General features: G+C 38.1%; 2 protein-coding genes and 1 pseudogene across 2 annotated transcripts; 2 read left to right on the top strand and 1 right to left on the bottom strand.

Annotated features, from left to right (window-relative positions):
• Nucleotides 1-598: 598 nt before the first annotated feature.
• Nucleotides 599-6,186, top strand: LOC111284349 (uncharacterized). Its single transcript, XM_089746662.1, has 5 exons — nt 599-735; nt 836-1,763; nt 2,449-2,585; nt 3,349-4,245; nt 5,758-6,186. The coding sequence occupies exons 2-4, from the start codon at nt 1,099-1,101 to the stop codon at nt 4,227-4,229; spliced, it is 1,683 nt and encodes a 560-aa protein (XP_089602788.1). The 5' UTR covers nt 599-735; nt 836-1,098; the 3' UTR covers nt 4,230-4,245; nt 5,758-6,186.
• A 941-nt stretch (nt 6,187-7,127) lies between these two features.
• On the bottom strand, nt 7,128-9,861 carry LOC111284359 (putative UDP-arabinopyranose mutase 2). The gene is made up of 4 exons (XM_022873048.2): nt 9,372-9,861; nt 8,101-8,351; nt 7,853-8,021; nt 7,128-7,720 (listed from the first exon to the last, which is right to left on the bottom strand). The coding sequence occupies exons 1-4, from the start codon at nt 9,687-9,689 to the stop codon at nt 7,379-7,381; spliced, it is 1,080 nt and encodes a 359-aa protein (XP_022728783.1). The 5' UTR covers nt 9,690-9,861; the 3' UTR covers nt 7,128-7,378.
• A 2,653-nt stretch (nt 9,862-12,514) lies between these two features.
• LOC111275080 (COBRA-like protein 4) lies at nt 12,515-19,536 on the top strand (annotated as a pseudogene).
• The last annotated feature ends 1,129 nt before the right edge of the window (nt 19,537-20,665 follow it).

Here is a 20,665-nt window from a genome sequence, read left to right as displayed (position 1 = left end):
CATCAAATTTGATTGAGATATTTTTACATAATTATACTAAAAATTAATTTTAAGATATAATTGAAGAGTTTTTAGGTATTGAAGGATAATGTTCATGCTTTAATTATTTAAAAAAAAAAAGAATAATTAATAATTCCAAAGTCCAAGTTTTGGGAAATATGAAAGGAAGGATTGGACATAGCCATTTTCAATGCTCAATAGACAAAGGTTGGAATTCGGAAGCATAGAGAGTAGTTTTAAGGGGACAAAAAAAAAAAGAAAACCTTTTTGTGCTCTCTCAAAATAGCAGCCACAAAAACTCTCTTCTTCCATGGAGTATGGGACATCAACATATCATTTTCACTGAGTTTCTTGTGTTGTGTCTGCCTCTCTCTCTCTCTCTCTCTCTCTCTCTCTCTCTCTCTCACACACACACACACACACACACACACACCCCATTTCATTATACCATTACTTCACTCTATACTGGTAAAGTACACCTCTCTCTCTCTCTCTCTCTCTCTCTCTCTCTCTCTCTTTTATTTCTTTCTCTCTCTCATAATCATTGAGCAACTTTTATTTAAGTTTATATATATTTAATATATTTTGTGAACTCAGTGAAGAGCTTTTGCTTCTTCAAGTGTCTGGCTGTTTACTGTTGTTTTGCAGTTATTTTCATTCTGTCATTCTTTGTTTGTACTCTTGCATTTAGCCTTATTTCTTTTGTTCCTGAGCTTTTACCTGATTGAATACAAGGTGGGTTGTCAAGTAATTGTTGGAGCTCTTTATTCTTTTGAGATTTTGACTTTCTCTAATGGGTTTTCTTTTCTTTTGCTTTTTGCTCTCTTTTTTCAAGTGCATTTGGCAATCAAGAGACTTGAACTTTCCATAAATTTGGTGCTTCAAATAAGAGAATTTTTGTTGGGTTTCTTTGCTTGTTCAAGTGGACTTCCTGGTTAATGTTTCAGTAGCCATAAAGATTTGCTTTTGAGACTCTGCTGAGATTTTGGAGATCAACATGTTATATTGAAACGTTATGAAAGATGGCTTCTTTTTTTTTATGTGTTTTTTCTTGAGTTGAACTTGGTTTAATTTGTACTTGGGTGGTTCTTGCATGTAATGGAGTCCTGGAGTTTTGTTTCAGGGGAAAAGGAGTCTGTATATGATGCAGCAATTTCACCTTCTGATTCTTATGCAAGAAATAGAAATGCCTTTATCAACTGGGAGTTAAAAGGTCCATATAGTTTTAATAACAACATGCTAGTTTCAGGACAACAAGCTATTAAGAATCATGCTTTAGGGGAACTGGGGTATGGAGAATTGATAGGAAAACAGTTACCTAATGATTCAATTGGAGATGTTTTAAGTAGCAAAATTAGTGGGGGAAGAGCTCTAAATCCAATAATGGCTACCCTGAATGCCTTTTCTGGGGATGATGAGTCTACTTTGAAGCTTTCAGGCTCTGTTGTGGACTCTAAAAGTTGGGATTCTTCACTTATAGATTTAAAGCTAGGAAGATTTCATGATCATAGAGATGGCCAAAATTCTAGTTTTGCTATAGGAGCCCCCGTTTTATCTTCATCTGAGTCATCTACACCACCAAAGAGAGTTCGAGCAGCAAGAGAAAATTCTCATACTGCCTATTGCCAAGTTTATGGTTGTAACAAGGATCTCACTTCCTCAAAAGACTACCACAAGAGGCACAAAGTTTGTGAGGTTCACTCAAAAACTGCAAAAGTTATTGTTAATGGAATTGAACAACGGTTTTGTCAACAATGCAGCAGGTTAGTTTTGCTTATAGAAGTCCTTTTTGCTCCTTTAATTAGCTGGACATAGCATAGAAAATAAAAAAAAAAAAAGAAAAAAAATACTCTTCTTGTTAATTTAAAAAATATAGTAATATTCACAGTTTTTTTAATCCCTTTTCTTGTCATCTCATCAGTAAAGCAGGGTGTTAGGGACCTTGGAATTGTTCCAATTGCATATCTTGTACTATCTTGTATATAGTTAATTAAAATTGGAATTTTTTCCAGGTTTTGCTTTTCATGCTACCAGCCTTTTATTTATTTATTTATTTTTTTTTTTGGGGGGGGGGGGGGTTGTATAGTGGACCCTTTCTCTTTCTATGCCCTAATCTCCTGGGATGGATTGCAGGCGTAAACTCTTTACATTGTTGCTTCATTTTATTTATCAGCAGATTGTATAGGCCTATTTTTTCTTTATTTAAACTTTTTTCTTTATTTAAACTCTTTTAAAAAAAAAAATACAAGTATTCTGGTTGTTCCAATGAATTTCTCTGCTCCAGATGTATTTCAGGAAATATATAAAACCTATAGTTTTGAAAGATTGCTTGATTTGGAATCTAAAGAAATGTTGTTGAAGGTCAACTTTGTTACCATAGACCTTGGCTCAATTACCATGCTTGGGCCTCATTCCTGCTATAATATGTCCTAGCTTGTGACCATGCAGGTTTCATTTGCTGGCTGAATTTGATGATGGCAAGCGCAGCTGTCGTAAACGCCTCGCTGGCCACAATGAGCGGCGGAGAAAACCTCAAGTTGGTATTCACTCGGGGAGTGCTGGAAGGTTACTTCTGCAATATAATGGTACTAGACCCACATCATACCTGATTTCAGTCATTCACATAATCTGTGTGTGCACAAAATTTACATCTGGACAGTAGTATCGGAATTCAGAAGGCGTTTATGAGCCTTCACTGCTTTATTCCAGCATTATGAGTAAGTTATGTTCATTGTGGGTGTATGCTTAACACATCTATGAGGAGCTTCCACTCAAGATTTCTCAATACAAGGTTTTTAATCCATTGCCGTAATATCTTGAGATGTTGGCTCCCTAGTAATTTGAGAGACGTATGCTCAATATCTGAGTTCTTTCTCATCGAATAATTAAGGACATTTCATGCATTTTCACAAATTTATTCCCACTTTGAACTAGGAGTATGGAGCAGAATTGCTTGGAACCAAATAGTAAGGAGTTTGAGCAAGCTCAACACAAAAATTTGAAATTCTTATCTGTTTCGAGTCTGAAATGTGCTAATCACCTGAGACTCAAGATCACTTCAAAAAGATTTCTAAAGCTTGAGTTCAGCTCAGTTCATCATGCAATGCATATCCATTTGCGTGTTTGGTATTTTTATATTTTCTCACTGTTCTGAATTATGCCATAAGATTCTTGAGGATTTTGATGTCCTGAGTATTTGAGCTTTTTTTTTTCTTTTAATCTAATATATTATGATTTTCTGTGATGCTAAGAATATGAAATTATTTGTAAAGGATCCCTTTGTCCCTATTTTTGCATTTTTATTGGTATCTAATTTTATATTTTATAAATGCTCGCAACATTATGCAGGCTTTGCTGGTGGCAGATTTCATGGACCGATGTTGGCAACTACATCCTTTATTTGCCAAGATATACTACCTAGTGGCCTTTTGCATGTTGAGAAGTATGTAACAAATGAATGGGGCAAAAGGATAAAAGTTGAAGATGGGACTAATTATAGCTCTCTTTCTGCCATTCCCACCACGAATGGGCATTTTCATTTAAAAGCCCCCTACCCTCCTAGTGGTATTGAGAATCTGCTTCCCTCTTTTCATGATAATGGAGCTAATACAGCCACTGGTGGCATTTTGGGTGAGAACAATGCACGATATGCTCATGATTTTGGTGGAAGAAATTCTGGATCACGCCCTTTATTCCAAGACACCTCGTTAGGAAGTGAAGACATCAATGTTTTCAATGCAGCATCAACCATTCAAGGGCTATCTGGGATTTCAGATTCTGCTTGTGCTCTCTCTCTTCTGTCATCACAATCACAGAACTCTTCAAGCCACTCATCAGGAATTCCCATGGCTCGTTCCCTGGTTGTTCCAGGCAACCATACCCATTACAACATGAGTCAAGTCTCAGAAAAGCTCATCAGAGTTAACTCACAGGCTTCAACTACTGGGGTGTCAAATAAGTTCTCTTCAACAGGGATGAATTCAATTGAAGGGAGTCACTTGGGTGCCCTACTGGTATCTGATGGTCGTGAAGCTGCCAAATTTGATATCACTGATGGGATTTACCAAGGTTCAGAATTCATGAATACCAAGGATTGCCTATCATGCGAAGATGGACCGATGATTGACTTGCTTCAGCTTTCATCACAGCTTCAGCAAGTTGAGCATCAAAGACAATCTATGCAGGTGAAGCAGGAAAATGAGGCTTTTTGCTGCTTCCGAATCACTTAAGTACAGATTAAATAAGGTAAGTAAAGATGTTTAAATGTTCTTTGTTACATGATTGCTACTTGAATATCTCTTGAAAATGCAAGGAGGGGAAATGTTTAGAAGAAAAAAATGTTGATGCTCTAGGATCTTTCCCTTTCCTTTTTTTTTTTTTTACGATTAAGATGAAATTTCTAATTAATCATACACCTTATTGAAACTGTATCAATTTTGCTGCATAAAACAAAATTTAGCTGGAAGTATGAATGATTTTTGGTAGAATTTTAAACCAATATTCTGTATAAATTAAAAATGATTTAAGCTTGTGTGCTCTTCCCTGAGCAAAAAGTGTGAATAACTGCTTAGAAGAAACCACGTGGTTCCTCATTGTGCATTGTTAATCTTTCTTAAAAGTATGGTGAGAATTTGGACTAGCTTCTATGCTCTGGCAATTAAATGACGTGGGACAAAACCAGCATTTGCTAATGTATCAAATTCTTTTCATTCTTTGTAGAATATGGTTGCTTGCTTGGATCAAACATTCTTCTGTTAAAACCATGTTTGATGGAATTAAATCACAACTTAGGCATAATGTAGATAGTGATTTGACAACACTTCAAGATGATGGGAGAAAAAGATATCAAATCAAAGGATGTTAGCATTATAGCTATTTCCATCGCAAACATACTACTATAACCAAAAGATTTCTTAGCATAGCATGTACACTTGATCTTTTCGTATGACCTGTATTTACGGTGATTAGTTAATTACTTAATTAAAGCAAAACTGTATTGGCCATAGAAAAATCAGCATGGAAAGCAAGAAAGTTGTGTTGCCAAAGGTGATCTGAAAATGGTTGCTAAGTCAGTAGTAATTGGCAGCAAATTCTTTCCTGAAATCATGGAATTGGGATCGTAAGGCATTCAAGCTGCAATATTGTGCAGCCAGATGGATTTTATTATGTGAACAAGGGATGTGGGGAAAATGACCAATGGAAATAACAGAAACATTGGGAGGCAAATCATAGAAACTTAATTAGGTAGCATTAAAAAAGGGAAAATAAAGAAATTAGATAATTTACGTTTTTCCATTCATTGGACAACAGTTTTTATACCAAGTGCTGACAAAATTGGATTTCTCTGCAATATGTTGATTAATCATTGATTTTAATCTTTAAGCTTCACTTTTTATTGTAGAAGTTCTCAAACCAATAATGAATGAAAAATTCATCTCATTCCCCTTGATCTCCACCACAGCCACCCTCCTTTTTCCTTCTATGAAAAGATTGATAATTAGGAGCATGTATGGTAGTACATCAGCTTCATCTCTAATTGAATAGATTTTTCATTTTTGTCATGCTAAATCCAGATAAGACGCATGCCCCCACATCAATTTAGTGATTATCATGTATCTCAGAAAGATTTTTTTTTTTTATCATTTTTGCTAGTCTCAGTGTTGATAATGCTAGTACACATTTATGCACTAGTTCATGAATTTTAGACTAACTGCTTCTTTATTTTTCACTCTTCCACCTTTGAATTTGTTGGCTTAGGACCAACAACTGGACTTGCAATGGGAGAGGAGTGCAATGTGGTAAAAGGTGTGCAGTTCTGAAGACATTCATACTTGATCCAAGGGTAACATAAATTGGAAGCATTAGGGAGAGAAAATGATGAGAAAATTCAGATTCTAATCCAACCTTCTCAGCTGCTGCTACCAGCTTTTTAAATTTCATCTAGACTTTGTTTACATAACCAGGAAGTCATTCCTTCCCCACAAGTGAATAATAAATGGCCCAAAGGTCATATCCACATTCACTTATTTGTCTCCTAAAATGCTTTTCCTTCTTGTTTCCCTCGATGTTATTTGAACAATTTCATCAAGTCTCACCTGTGCGGTTGCACATCATAACATAATGACTGATTATTGTCTGCAATTTCCCTAATTAATAACACCCTGTAATGTTTCTGGTTCTTATTCACATGCTCTAGCACTTGGATTCCTATAATCTTATGGCGAGCATTCCTGTCTGTCATGCGAGCGACCTGGTAACTTTTGTTCGTGAAGGAATGCAAAATCCAAGAGGACCAAAATTAAAATAATGTCAGCGCTCTGCTTTAAGTTGGCTGCCTATAAGCTAGGAGGGAGACAATGGGACCAAAATCCAAATTAGCTGGATGGTCACGATGGTTCCAATAAGTCCAGGACAAGGAGATCACAGTTCTTTTTTATTTTTTATTTTTTTTGTCTGGAAACTGAAAACCAAATGCTTTGCTAGAATATCAATGTCCATGCATTGCTCAAGGAAACAAGATGGGGTTATTGGGAGCACATGGGACATGCAAATGAAAACAGAGGAAACAGCTGAGGAATGCAAATTTATTTGGGGACAATGCAGACGAGAAAACAGCTTGTGACACTTCCCAAATTGTGTTGGTTAAGATTTTGAGAGATTATGAAAAGATTCCGTAGCTTCAATCAAATTTATCTACCGACAGAACATACCATCTCCTTCTCACTGTTGTAGGAAATTTGGTGGAAATATCAACATGAATTGGCTATGGGTGCTGATTCGAAAATTGATCGATAAAATTTGATTAAAAGATAAAATCTAATCTATTAGTTAAATTTCATTTTCTGTAACTCCTATCTCAAACGAAGGCCTACAATGTAAAAGAAAATTGTAACCTTATGTGACACTGATTCATCAAGTTCCAACCACAATTTCAAACTAAGCATAGAATAAAATTAACTTCGTTCTTTCAGCCATGAAATGCCCATTTACCATGCTTCATTCAACAATCGTTGACTCCTTAGGAGATGCCTAAAGGGATAAGGCCTTTACCCTTTCAACTTAACATTCAGAAGAAAGAAAATGTCAACAGAAACCAAGAAAAGACGAGAAAAGGAAAACACTATAACTTTTCTAATCATCTCAATCATCTAAATTAATTAAATACTACCTGACTCGCAAATCTAATTCAATACATAATCCATCAATTTATTATTGTTCTAAACTCAGTAATATGATCAATTGAAATATAACCCCCCCTCCACCCAACCTGCAAAATAGACATTCTAAGCTTTAATGCAAGAGCCTAGGCAAAATGGATGATCCTGATACAAGCCTAGGGCTCTGCTAAACAAAATGGTAGCTATTTAATTGAATAAGTTTATTTCAAAGCACCATCGGGCAACTCAGAGGAATTTGCACCTGATGGGTTCAGTTCATCCCATGCTTCAATCCATGTCACCATAGCATCTGCAAGCTTGTTGAAGTACTCATCGACCTTGCCTAGTTTTGCCTTGACCTGCTTGGAGAGTTCAAGGTAGCATTTCTGAACAGTGTTGCAATCCTTGGGAAGGGTAACAGACTGGAAGAACGGTATCAACTCTTCTTGCCAGTAAATTCCTTTGTATTCCTTCTTAAGATTCACAAAAGGATTGCTGGCTTTGCTGTGCCAAATGTAAGGCAATCCAGTCTTCACTCCCCAATCTAGGTGATCACATATAACCTGCATGCAAACAGACATGGTATTAACCGCTGCAGTTTGATAGGAAGCTTATATACAGCCATAGACACTATAATAGCAACTGATTGATAGCACAGAAGATCAGTGTAGAAGGTAGCGACAAAGATAAGATACCTTGGTGCACCAGCCAGCCCACATATCGTCGTATCGTCCAATTGGCTGGCCATCACCCATGAGTCCAAAGTACATTGCAGGGCCAATCAATTCACGGTTGAATGCGAGATTCATACCACACATGGGAAAGAGGGTTCCCTTTGGTATTGTCATAATAGCATCAACATACCTGATAGAAATTAGACATGGGCTTTAGTCTTCATTTAAATGAGAACATACATAGCATCAATGTGGAGGGTTATAAATACCTGGTGTTCCTCTCAAGTGGCTTAACAAGCTGAGTTGGTGCATCATAATCTGGGATGTTGAGCCAGAGGCCATGAGACACAGCAGTGGGAACACCCCCACGGAGACTGAATGGGTACCCACGAACAAAATCTGCACCAGCTCGGTATGGATCATACAGAGTGTTGAAGAAAAAAGGAGTAGAAGGACTCAGAAGGTTCTTTATGTGCTGCTCCAATGCATTAATGTCTTTTCCAGATGGATCTTTAGCAACCTGTAAAACCAAGCAGCCTCCAACTTCAGATTCACAGGTGTAGATTATCAGAAGATATCAGAACATTTCATAGTCAGATCTCATGATACTGCATCCAAGAAGAATTGATAAAACTTGCACAAGAAGGACCCAATCATTTATAACCAACTGAATGCTACAAGAAAACAGCTAAATCTCAAGCACATTCTAAAAGCTAAAAAACCAGCTTCTGATTGTCAAAACTGATATCCAATGCAGCTAGCATGCATATTGGTTCATATATGTAATCAATAGCCAAGAAAGAAATCTCATCACTTCAAACCAAATATATAATACATAACACCAAATGTGTAACCCAAAACGGACCCACATTTTAAAATTTGCAATCAAACATATTAAATAACATGACTATGTTTGAACACATTATAAGGAAAGGCTGCTAAGAGTCACATGAACATTACAAGGCAATGGCGTTAAAATATCAAGTGGCCCATGTGTCTCTCATTCCATGCCGCTTAAGCTTAGTGGTTTGATAAATTTCTCAACAACCTCACAGATCAAGGCAGAAATCTATTGAAAATATTTCAGGAAACACAGATCGATACCTGAAATTTGCTAAACTGTGCAGTGTGCAAGCAGATGTGTAACTGATGGATTCATCATTTAGCAGGAATAAAACAGAAACAACAATTGCAGATCCAAATGCAAATGAAGATAGTGAAGTATCACCAAATTACAAAAAAAAAAAAAAAAAGAAACAGCTTTTAAAAAAATTCAAGTCACCAAAAGACCAAACAAGATTCAATAGTGTCATATTACGTCAAGATCTAAACGGAAACATTAAAATATCACATCAAGATCCAAAACTTAAAACCCAAATGCAAAACAGGAAAAATAAATGAACCCAATTTCCAATTCCAAAAAGTTGACTCAAACCCAGATCTCCAAAGACACCCACATAAATTAAAAAAAACAAAAAAAACAAAAAATTCAACAAAACCCAACATTCAAAAAGACGAAAGAGATAAGTCATGAGCTTACGAAGCAGTCATCATCAATGGTATAGATGTATTTCTTCTTGGAAACCATGTAACCAAAGCACCTACAAGCAGAGTCCTTGAAAGAGATACAGGAAGCCTTAGGACCCAAAATCCTGTTGATATCGTTCCTGTTGTAAAGCTCATAGTCAAAGCCTTCAGGAACCTTGATGGTCTTTGAAGGATCACCATCTTGAACAATGATGAGATGGTAAGGCTGGAAAAAGGGTCTCCACATCTCCAAAAAGTCCAAGTTCCTAATGGTTGGAATCACGATGTCAAGCTCATCCTTCAACAAAGGAACTGGTGAGGTAGTCGCCATTGGAGAAAGCTTGGACAAAGCAAAACAAAGCAAAGCAAGACAAGGCTGAGAGAGGGAGAGGGAAAGAGGAGAAATGGTGTGGTGTAAGAGAGGGATCGGCTAGGGTGGCACGTGCGAAGGAAAGAAGCTGACTTTTGGCAGGAAAACAGCTCAACTAGATTCACGCGGTCATGTTTTTTCGGAAAGTTAATAAAATTGAACTTATTATTTCAATTCTATTACTTTTGACAAATACAATAATTTAAGAACAACCAGTTAAAAATAGTAAATAATTTGTATAATTATCGATTCCTATTTATATATTTCAATATTTGTATGCATTCATCATCTTTTAATAATTTTTTGAAAAAAGCTTATTAAAAATGCCAATTTTATTTTATATAAATGGAGGTCAAAATTAAAAGTTACAAAAAAAATTATAAATACTAGCATTTGAATTAATTTTTAAATTCAAAATATAAATTATTTAAATTAATTATGTGTGTTGCTTTTGAGAAATGTAAATTAGATCTAATAATTTAAAATATAATATAATGATATGATACGAAAATAAAATATAAAAATAATATAATTTAAAATTTTAATAATAATTATATATAAACTTAACAAAATTAAATAAATATATTTTATATTTTCATATCAATACGAATTATGACATATAATTTTCATATAAAATATAATATAAATATAAAATTTTTATTATTTATAATAAAATGAATACACGAATTATGTAAATTAATGATAATACTAACAAATGACAATTTTATAGAACTTGTTTTTACAATATATCATTATATACATTAACCATTGTTAGAAGAAAATATAAATTTCTTTTTTTTAAAGAAAATCATAATATAAATTCTTTTAACAACAATTTTTATAAAAGAGAATATATAGGAATATTATTTAAAAAAAAATTATATCTGAATGTTGAACCTATCAACGTTTCCTCTTTCCTGCAAAGAAGCTCATCAATAAAGAAAATTTAAAATTTTTTTTAATGGTTGAATTATTATATAATTGGAGCAACTCTCTTCTTTCTTATAAACTTTATTTTTTGATAAAAATAATTTTTTTAAATATCATAAAATTAAAATTTTAATTCCAATATCATATATAATTACCAAAAGCATTTATTTAAAATATGTGATATCTTCAAGAACATGTGTTAATTACAGATAAAAATTAGTATGAAATTATCATTTGAAATTGGTGGTTCATTTTTATTTGAAATTTAAAATTTTACAATTAAAATTAAAAAATTATCATGTTTATTTTTAATTACTTCAATTTTTTAATATATTTTAAATGGATATATGGCAATTTTCAACTAAGCTAATGAAATTTAAAAAACTTTACAATTGTACAAAATAATTTCCAACCAAGATATTTAATAAAGTGATACATTGTGTTCAAATAAATATTAAAAAAAACTTGTAAATAATTATTTTATATTTAATCAAATATAATATTTTTTAAAAATATTTTTTACAACATGAAATTGAAATTACTGGAGAGTTTGTTAAATTTATTTATTTATTAAAAAAATAAATCTCTTTATTTCAATAATTAATGATTTTCTATTCGAATTTAATTTATTATTATTATTAACAATAAAAAAATAATTGTAATGATAAAGTTGGCACGTGCCAGACCGGCGTGGCGGGCACGAGCAGGGGGGAAGTGACAGTGACGTGTCTGAAAATTCCATGTACGCGGGGACGACCAGTTCATACCCACCGCCCGCCGGTGCGTGGCATTGAGATTTGTACCGACGTGGATTTTTGGATCAAGAAGAAAGTTGGGCCAACGAAGAACACGTGGCAAACCAAGATTGGATTTAGGAATGCAAACCAGTCAGTTAGTCATGAGTTATTCATATTCTTGATTTATTTATTACGGAGCCCAACTTCAGTTTGAACTATTTTAAGTAATAAATCGAATTAAATTGGAATAATTTAATATGTAATAAGAGGGGTATATGAGTTTATCGAATTTAATTAAGTTTTTATTTTTTAATGTAAATATATAAATAAATGATAAAAATATATTATTTAGTATTAATATTTATAATTTTATCGAATTTAATTAAATTTAACAAGTTAAATTCAAACAATGCAATTAAATTACAAATTAAATTCAAACATTAAATATAAAACTTGATCAAATTTGATTAAAATTTTGATTTTGAATTTTTTAATAGAATCAAACTCAAGAATAATAATATATAAATTTGGATTTAATATGATTATAAGTTAATTATAGGAGTGATAAATTATTTGAATTAGATTAGATTCAGTTTGATTTTTCATATAATATATATAATATAAATTTTTAAAATTTAATTTGAATCCAAACCAAATTTTTATATGATCTGATTTGATCCGAATCAAATTTTATCGGTTTGGTTCGGTTCATTGGTTTTAAATTTTTAAATTTTTTGTATATTATTTTAATATATTTAAATAAATTTAATTATAAAATAATTATTTTTATTTTATAAAAATTTTAAAAATATATAAAAGTAATAAAAATATATAATTTGATTTGATTAATTTTTTTATTTTTTAATTTAAAATTTAATTTAACCTTAATACATACATTTAATATTCAAATTTAATTCAAATTAAATAAAAAAACTAAATCAAATATTATAATTTTAAATCAATTTTTAATTTTCTCAAATTTTTTCTCGACTCTACCTTGCCGAATAGAATGAGAGAAATTTGAAAAGTTTTGGAAGGGGTGTCGGTTGCTTTCAGTTTAATGAAAAAAAAAAAAAAGAAAAATAATTAGTCAAAAAGATTTTTTTTTTTTTTTAGCCAATGGAAGAAATTGGTGAAAAAGAAGTTAGTGAGTGGGTTTTCTGAGTACTAATACCAGACATTAGGGTAACCCAAACCCTAAATTACTAATTAAATAGTGTTTAATGTGTACATTTAAAGGAATTAAAAGCACTTTAAAGTTTGAGAATATTTCCTGATAAGGAAAAACTTGCATTACTTGTCCATTATCCTTTCCAAAATTCTTTTATGGGGTTCTGAATTCTTGTTTGGAATGAAATCTTACAGCATTATAATACTTATTATATTTGCTTGTAAAAATGTGAACTACTAACAGCTGACAGCTAATACCAACTTGTATATGATTGGATTATTGATTTCATTAGCTTAAACACTCTTTTTTTTAGAATCAATTCAATTAGCTTGTACAACCACTTTAAAATGTAATATCCAACGAATTTAAGATTTAAATCTGAACAATTGCAATCTCTTCTCGTATCCCCAAATTATAATCTCTTTGTATATATATATATATAAAAAAAAAAAAAAAAAAAAAACGTCTTTCTTTAACATATAAGCAGAATTGCAAAAGTCTCTCCTTAATCTTTGCCATTTTCAACTGTCATAGAGGTTTCATCATGGCTCACTCTAGTCATAACCCCTAAAAGATGTTGAGAATGCGACAGGAGAATCTAAGATGAAGTACCCAACAAAATTTCAGAAGTCAACCTTTCTGAATTCTAATATGTATATATACATACATACCCACATACATACATACAAACATACATATGTCAAGGAGACTGTTCCAAGTTTAAAGGAAACATTCCTCACAGTTGTCAGAGGAGTCCTGCAATTTTTTACTTGCTATCTGGAGTCCCCAAAAACCAACAGTTCACCAGCTGTTGCAAGGGCGGTGTACTTGGTTCTTGGGGACAAGACCAGGCGGCTGCTGCGTCATACTTTCAGGTTAGTGTAGGGCATTCAGGTACATCAAAGAAAACAGTCAAAGTGCCAAAGGGTTTTTATTTTCTTGGTCCTGGAGCAGGCTATGTGTCATGGTCAGGCCTTGGCCCTGCCATGACTGATTCTGAACCAAACAGCAATCGAGATTGAGCTGACGAGAAAGTGGTTCTACGAGATGTGGGCGTGCATTCCGAGCTTTGAAACATGATGCTAACATGTTGTGGGGGCAATGGGAGCCCCGGGCCCCAAGATACGCAAGGAAGTTCGGGACAGTGGTTGGACACCCTCAAGCCAAGTAGACTGGCGGGTGCCATCGGTGGAAGCCATGTGCAGGCACCTTCGAGTGGGTTGGTGGAGCAACGAGCAGAATCAAAGAGCAATGGTGACCAAGAGGAAGGTTACGGGGCCCTGAGTTAGCCGGAGAAAGGCCCTGGGATGGCTGGGCAGAAAAGTGTCTCCGTTTCAAACATTCTTACGGTCACTGGTAGCGTAGTGGGAAAATCTCTAACGCTCTTTATAGGGGGATGATCTGGTGTCAGCTCTCCACCACCCCCTTGGCTAGCGGGCAGGCGGGGGCCTGGCTAGTCTGAAGTGAGCTACTCCTAGGCACTCGTGGTGTCTAGGTGGGCGGGCATCGTTGGGTCACGAGCGTGGCACGATATTTTCTCGGGTAAGGTAAACCCGGGGACGGTTGGGGCCGGCGGGCCTCGTATCGCGCCTTTGCGTTGAGCCATGGGGTTTGGCGGTAGAGATCGCTAGGCCCCTCGGTTTCCCCTCCTCGAGTCGAAAGGATCATGTGATGGTGTTGCGTAGGAGGGACGCCATCGAGCCAGAAGGATGTGCGGGCTAGCAGGCAGGCACGCTGCTAGACTCGTGTGGCCAGTCGGGCTGGTGTACTGCTGCTGGGACAGTACACCCAAGTCCCCTTGCGGGACTAGCATGATGTGGGGTGTCAATCATGCGTGCGGGCGGCCGATACTGATGCAAAGGGCCTGAGCCCTAAGAACCGAGTCCCGTGGGACGAGATGAGCCTAAAGGCTCCGAGCTGGCTGCTGATCAGCTTATTTGAGGTGCTTGCGTAAACTTGATACGGGAGCTTGCGTATCATACGGGCGGGCATGGTGTTGGGCTCTCACCATGCCAAGATGTAATAACATCATGAGAACCGGGACTGTGCATCCCTATGAGCATTCGAGGATCGGGGCTCAAGATCCCAAGGCCCTGCGGGTAGAGCTGGGTGCTCGGGGGCTAAGTTGAGGACTGTGGACCGATGTACAATGGGAGTGGGTTCCTCCCCATAGAGTTCGGAATGAGCGACCCTACGGGGTCAGGGCCAGGAAGGGCTCACGGGCATGCGGTTTGTAGGACTGGAATTGGTCCGTCCATGGAAAAATGGACACGATAGAAGGCTGACCTTGACTAGGATTAGTCTTGGTGCCGCACGGACGCGTGGTTTCAGTAGGAGGAACGCGCGGACCGTGACATTTTGGTATCAGAGCCTAGGTTGGCTCAGTGGCGAGAGTTACGCGACCCCATGTGTGGGTCTAGTGATGCGAAATTGCGTGGTGCCAAGCTCAAACGGAGCTATCGAGACCCAGATGCGGGTTTTGTGCCTATGGAGGCTCGGGAAAGAGCCAACAATGCGTGCTGCGAGAAATATTGGGCCTATGTAAAATGGCTCTCAAGTAGACGCTTGGACGCCTAGCAAAGGGGCACCAGAGTCTAGCCTCACCTAGAAAAAGGTGTTGGCATATGTTGTGGCATGTGATGCCTTTACGGTGGAAGGAACCGTAGTGAGACCGAGATGAGAAAAGGGGCTTACACCATGAAATGGTGTTGTGTAAGGCCACGTGGGCCGAGTGAACCTTGTCCTGAGGGGCAGGAGGTGTCGAGTTGCAAGATTAATTACTAATGTGTGCACTTGTTGTATGGTACAGGTGCCCCAGCGGGGGTGCAAGCCGAAGTATTCGGGTCCGAGCATGAGACTACTACACAGAAGAGTATGAAGTGGCTAAAGATTGAAGCCACAAGCGAGGTGGTCGGTGGACCATGAGCTGCGTTGGTCAGTGGACCATGAGCTGCGTTGGTCAGTGGACCGTGAGTTCTTGTGGTCAGAGGATCACAAGAGTGTGTGTGTGAACCAGGATATCGAACTTGTATTGGCCGAAAGGGAAGGCTTCACGAGTAGTGGTGGTCAGTGGGCTCCGACAGGATGTATTCCAATGGAACAAGAAAAGGGAAACGGCCAGTTGACAAGGCCTCAGACATGCAGGTCAGTGGACCTTAAGGATCGAGCGGGTGAATCCCCGAGTCAAGCAAATCAGTGGGTCTTCGAGTATAAGCGGATTTTGGGATGCCCTAGGAACTGGGCTGGAGTCAAAACTACCGAGCAATAAAACCATCGAGGAGACAGGGTTGCGCATAATGCTGTGCCGAGTTTCGAGTAAAAGTGGGGGAGACCTGTCAATTCCCCACGAGACTGAGCCAAGATAAAGGAGCTTGGGCAATGGAGCATAGTGTTGAAACCGGAGGCAAAGACCGAGTTAGCGCATTTTAAGGTGCCGTCTTGGGGGCGGTTGGCCTGAGGGCCACACCTAGAGAGGTGACCTTGGAGGGGCCGAGAGGACCCAAGTTGGGAGATGACCAAAGTGCTTGAATGCCACTGTGCTAGGGTCATCATGTAGAGTGCCGTATGAGTGCGGTTGACCTAAGCATCACGTCCAGAGGGGCGTATCAGTGAGTTGATGCTGCAAGCGTGCAGTTGGTGTGAGGGGTCACGTCCGGTGGGACGCACCAAATGAGTGGCAAAGCTGTGGTCATTCATTCTACTGAGGGTCATCGATCAATGAGGGCACCTCGAGGTCGCAACCTAACAAGGATCAAGGGATGAAGCCATGGTATAGCCCATATGAGTACAACCAAGATAGGTTAGGCGGTTCGAACTACAACAAAGCTGAGCAACAATGGGACCAATCTACACCAACAATGGACGAGTACTGTGGACGGTGCCTCATGTGACGGGACCTCGACCCAATCCTTGAGGGCACAAGTGAGAGACATATGAGGAAATGTCAGCTGTGTGCAACAAGATAGTTGGGTGTGGTCTTGGCGTCGATGAGGGCATCGACATAGTAAGTGGGGGAGAGTGTCATGGTCAGGCCTTGGCCCTGCCATGACTGATCCTGAACCAAGCAGCAGTCGAGATTGAGCTGGCGGGAAAGTGGTTCTAGGAGATGTGGGCGTGCATTCCGAGCTTTGGAACATGATGCTAACATGTTGTGGGGGCAATGGGAGCCCCGGGCCCCAAGATACGCGGGGAAGTTCGGGACAGTGGTTGGACACCCTCAAGCCAAGTAGCCTGGCGGGTGCCATCGGTGGAAGCCATGTGCAGGCACCTTCGAGTGGGTTGGTGGAGCAACGAGCAAAATCAAAGAGCAATGGTGACCAAGAGGAAGGTTACGGGGCCCTGAGTTAGCCGGAGAAAGGCCCTGGGATGGCTGGGCAGAAAAGTGTCCCCGTTTCAGACATTCTTACGGTCACTGGTAGCGTAGTGGGAAAATCTCTAACGCTCTTTATAGGGGGATGATCTGGTGTCAGCTCTCCACCACCCCCTTGGCTAGCGGGCAGGCGGGGGCTTGGCTAGTCTGAAGTGAGCTACTCCTAGGCACTCGTGGTGTCTAGGTGGGCGGGCATCGTTGGGTCACGAGCGTGGCACGATGTTTTCTCGGGTAAGGTAAACCCGGGGACGGTTGGGGCCGGCGGGCCTCGTATCGCGCCTTTGCGTTAAGCCATGGGGTTTGGCGGTAGAGATCGCTAGGCCCCTCGGTTTCCCCTCCTCGAGTCGAAAGGATCATGTGATGGTGTTGCGTAGGAGGGACGCCATCGAGCCAGAGGGATGTGCGGGCTAGCAGGCAGGCACGCTGCTAGACTCGTGTGGCCAGTCGGGCTGGTGTACTGCTGCTGGGGCAGTACACCCAAGTCCCCTTGCGGGACTAGCATGATGTGGGGTGTCAATCATGCGTGCGGGCGGCCGATACTGATGCAAAGGGCCTGAGCCCTAAGAACCGAGTCCCGTGGGACGAGATGAGCTTAAAGGCTCCGAGCTGGCTGCTGACCAGTTTATTTGAGGTGCTTGCGTAAACTTGATACGGGAGCTTGCGTATCATACGGGCGGGCATGGTGTTGGGCTCTCACCATGCCAAGATGTAATAACATCATGAGAACCGGGACTGTGCATCCCTATGAGCATTCGAGGATCGGGGCTCAAGATCCCAAGGCCCTGTGGGTAGAGCTGGGTGCTCGGGGGCTAAGTTGAGGACTGTGGACCGATGTACAATGGGAGTGGGTTCCTCCCCATAAAGTTCGGAATGAGCGACCCTACGGGGTCAGGGCCAGGAAGGGCTCACGGGCATGCGGTTTGTAGGACTGGAATTGGTCCGTCCATGAAAAAATGGACACGATAGAAGGCTGACCTTGACTAGGATTAGTCTTGGTGCCGCACGGACGCGTGGTTTCAGTAGGAGGAACGCGTGGACCGTGACACTATGCATGCAGTTCTGCAATGATTGTCCCATCGTCTTTTTCCTTCGCATCTGATGGTCGGCGAAACACCCGTGCAATGGGTGAGTTGGTGTTAGCCATGTTGTGGCATATATGCTTTACAATAACTGATGATTTAAAAAAAAAGAAACAAAAATTTAGTTGCATTAATTAGATACATGTTTGTCACTTACCATATTGCTTTAGGATCAAAATTTTACAGTTGAATGTTATATAATAATGGCATTCCATTAACAAAATAATTAGTATTCTAGCAGAATTCTTTATCGGAGCAAACTAGGAGACATCTTCAACTAAATTTCTAGCAATGACAATTAGATTTCGTGTTTGCAGTGACATGGACTGTTACCTGCACATATTCGCCGATGCTTGTTTCACAGAACCCCTACTGTTGTGTCTCATTGTCTTCGTTCTATAATCCTGTGATCACACCCTGTTCAACTTGTGCTTGCGGTTGCCAGAATAAAGATAACTGCATTAAGTAAGCATCATTTTGATTTCCATAAGATACTTTACAAGTTATAATTTGTAAAACTAGCAGAACTTCAAAAATTAAATGTTTCAACTTTCAAGTTGATTGATGGCAGTTATAGATGTAATTGGTGAATTGCAGGAGAGATTCTAAATTTCAGCTGTTCTGAAATCAAACTTGCTAATGAATGGCAACGCTCAGTTGCTGCAATGCACATAACATATGTGCCCATCCAGGTGCACTGGCATGTTAAGGTCAGTTACAAGAAGTATTAGCGTGTGAAGATCACCATCACCAATTTCAACTACTGGAAAAATTACTCTCTCTGGAATCTTGTTGTTCAACATCCAAATCTCAAAAATGTCATTCAAGTTTATAACTTCACATACAAGTCACTCCTTTACCAATCCATAAGTAAGCTTATCACACATTCCTTTAAGTAACAAGCATATTCTGGACCTCACCTTTACAAGAAGGAAACTGTACAGTTAACAACTGAAATTTTGCTGTAGTGTATCCTGCCAAATCAAAGGAAATGGATTCATCATGTTAAACTAGTATTATTTCAGGTTGAAAAACTTGTTAACTTTCTAAGGTGTGTGATGGATTTTCACCATGCGGATGATACTGGTGTGTTTTATGGTGTGAAATATTGGAATGAACTACTCATGGAGGCTGGACCCGGGGGAAATGTTCATTCGTAACTGATTTTTGGAAAAGATAAAAATGTATTTACATTGGAGCAAGGATGGGCTTTTCCTCATAAAGTTTACTTCAATGGTGATGAATGCATGATGCCTCCCCCTGAGTCATACCCATTTCTACCCAACTCCCCTAGTCGAATTACACCTTCACTGTTTGCTTCTGCTTTGCTTTTGATATTTCTAGCCTTTTTGTCTTTCTGGTGTGGTTTCAGAATCGAAAGGCAGAAAAGAAGGGCCCCATGGAAGAATCCTGTATAAGATGTATTAAGTATTAAATGTATAGAAAACTCCTTCACCTGGTACCAAGTTCATCTGTAACATATACACAGAATCCTATAATCATAATTTTATGCTTTAACATGAAAATATAGAAACTTGACTGCATAAAGTTTCTCTTTTAGGATTATCATATTTAAGAATGTATTAATTTTTTATGGTCTGCTTGCCTCTGCTTTGATGAGTATGTGTCTGGTGCATGGCCTCTATGTGGCCCTTTTGGCCTAATTATTTTTACATTACTTGGCATGAACTTAGAATGTTGGAATCACCCTTCCCTTGTATGAGCATGTAAGTATAAATATAACTATTTTAATAACAGCTGGCATCTTTCAAGTTCTCTTGTCTATGTCTGATCTTTGAAACAGAAGAATAAATGTTGAATGAGGTTTGAGACTGGATTCATCTTCTAGAAGATTGTTGTTTATGCAGTACTTCGAATAAATAATATAATCTTGAGATTAGCAAATGTATTAACCTTCAGCTTTTGAAGATGAATAAATGACCTAAGCAACTATTAAAATCCTTGAGATAATTTAAGCAGGTTAGACAGAAAAATGGCTCAATTGATTGGGATTTGGTAGATTTAATAATTTCAAATATGATAAGTTAACACAATATAAAAACGATATGAAAAAATATATGAAAATGACACAGTTTAAAATTTTAACAAAAATCAAAATTATATTTTGTGTTTGGTAACATGAATTGTGACACTGTTTTATAAATGTTTGACATAAAATATACACGATATAAATACACGAATTACTAGAGATTGGGGAACAACATATACTGTGTACCTGTCCAGAAGCCAATAGTTCCTCCCTGACTGCCTTGCTGAAGAAAGATGTAAAGCTGTTGTGGCTCCTTCACTTTTGCTAGATCGGTACATAGTGAATAATGTGGGCTATTTTGATATTTCCGAGCGTAGAAATAACCAGATGAAGCTTTTAGTTCATACATATTGGTATCTTTAGATGTCCCAAGTCCCAATAACATTTGAAAATTTGATCCTGGTTCCAGTTTGGTGCTCAAATCGTCATCGTTTAATGTGGAACCGAGACTGTGTTGAACTTGGCAAACAAATGCATTTGAATTGCAGAATTGAATTTTTGTATTTCAGGGATCAAACCACAATTTCCCAAATACTGAATTTTGAATAATTTTACAGATTAATTTGTACATTCTGAGTTCTGACAATGAATAGGGACTGGT

Source organism: Durio zibethinus, chromosome 17, assembly GCF_047325235.1.
Source record: "Durio zibethinus cultivar Kanyao isolate XHJ-2024 chromosome 17, ASM4732523v1, whole genome shotgun sequence".
Taxonomy (NCBI): domain Eukaryota; kingdom Viridiplantae; phylum Streptophyta; class Magnoliopsida; order Malvales; family Malvaceae; genus Durio; species Durio zibethinus.
Note: the sequence above shows the minus strand (reverse complement) of the source record. Positions and strands in the feature narration are given on the sequence as shown.

What these genes read in the sequence shown, in the direction of transcription:
- LOC111284349 (XM_089746662.1), top strand. Translation starts at nt 1,099, where the DNA reads ATGGAGTCCTGGAGTTTTGTTTCAGGGGAAAAGGAGTCTGTATATGAT. An exon ending in TTTTGTCAACAATGCAGCAG is followed by an intron (nt 1,764 to 2,448) that starts GTTAGTTTTGCT and finishes GTGACCATGCAG; the next exon opens with GTTTCATTTGCTGGCTGAAT. An exon ending in GTTACTTCTGCAATATAATG is followed by an intron (nt 2,586 to 3,348) that starts GTACTAGACCCA and finishes AACATTATGCAG; the next exon opens with GCTTTGCTGGTGGCAGATTT.
- LOC111284359 (XM_022873048.2), bottom strand. Translation starts at nt 9,689, where the DNA reads ATGGCGACTACCTCACCAGTTCCTTTGTTGAAGGATGAGCTTGACATC. An exon ending in CCACTTGAGAGGAACACCAG is followed by an intron (nt 8,022 to 8,100) that starts GTATTTATAACC and finishes AATTTCTATCAG; the next exon opens with GTATGTTGATGCTATTATGA. An exon ending in GGGCTGGCTGGTGCACCAAG is followed by an intron (nt 7,721 to 7,852) that starts GTATCTTATCTT and finishes GTTTGCATGCAG; the next exon opens with GTTATATGTGATCACCTAGA.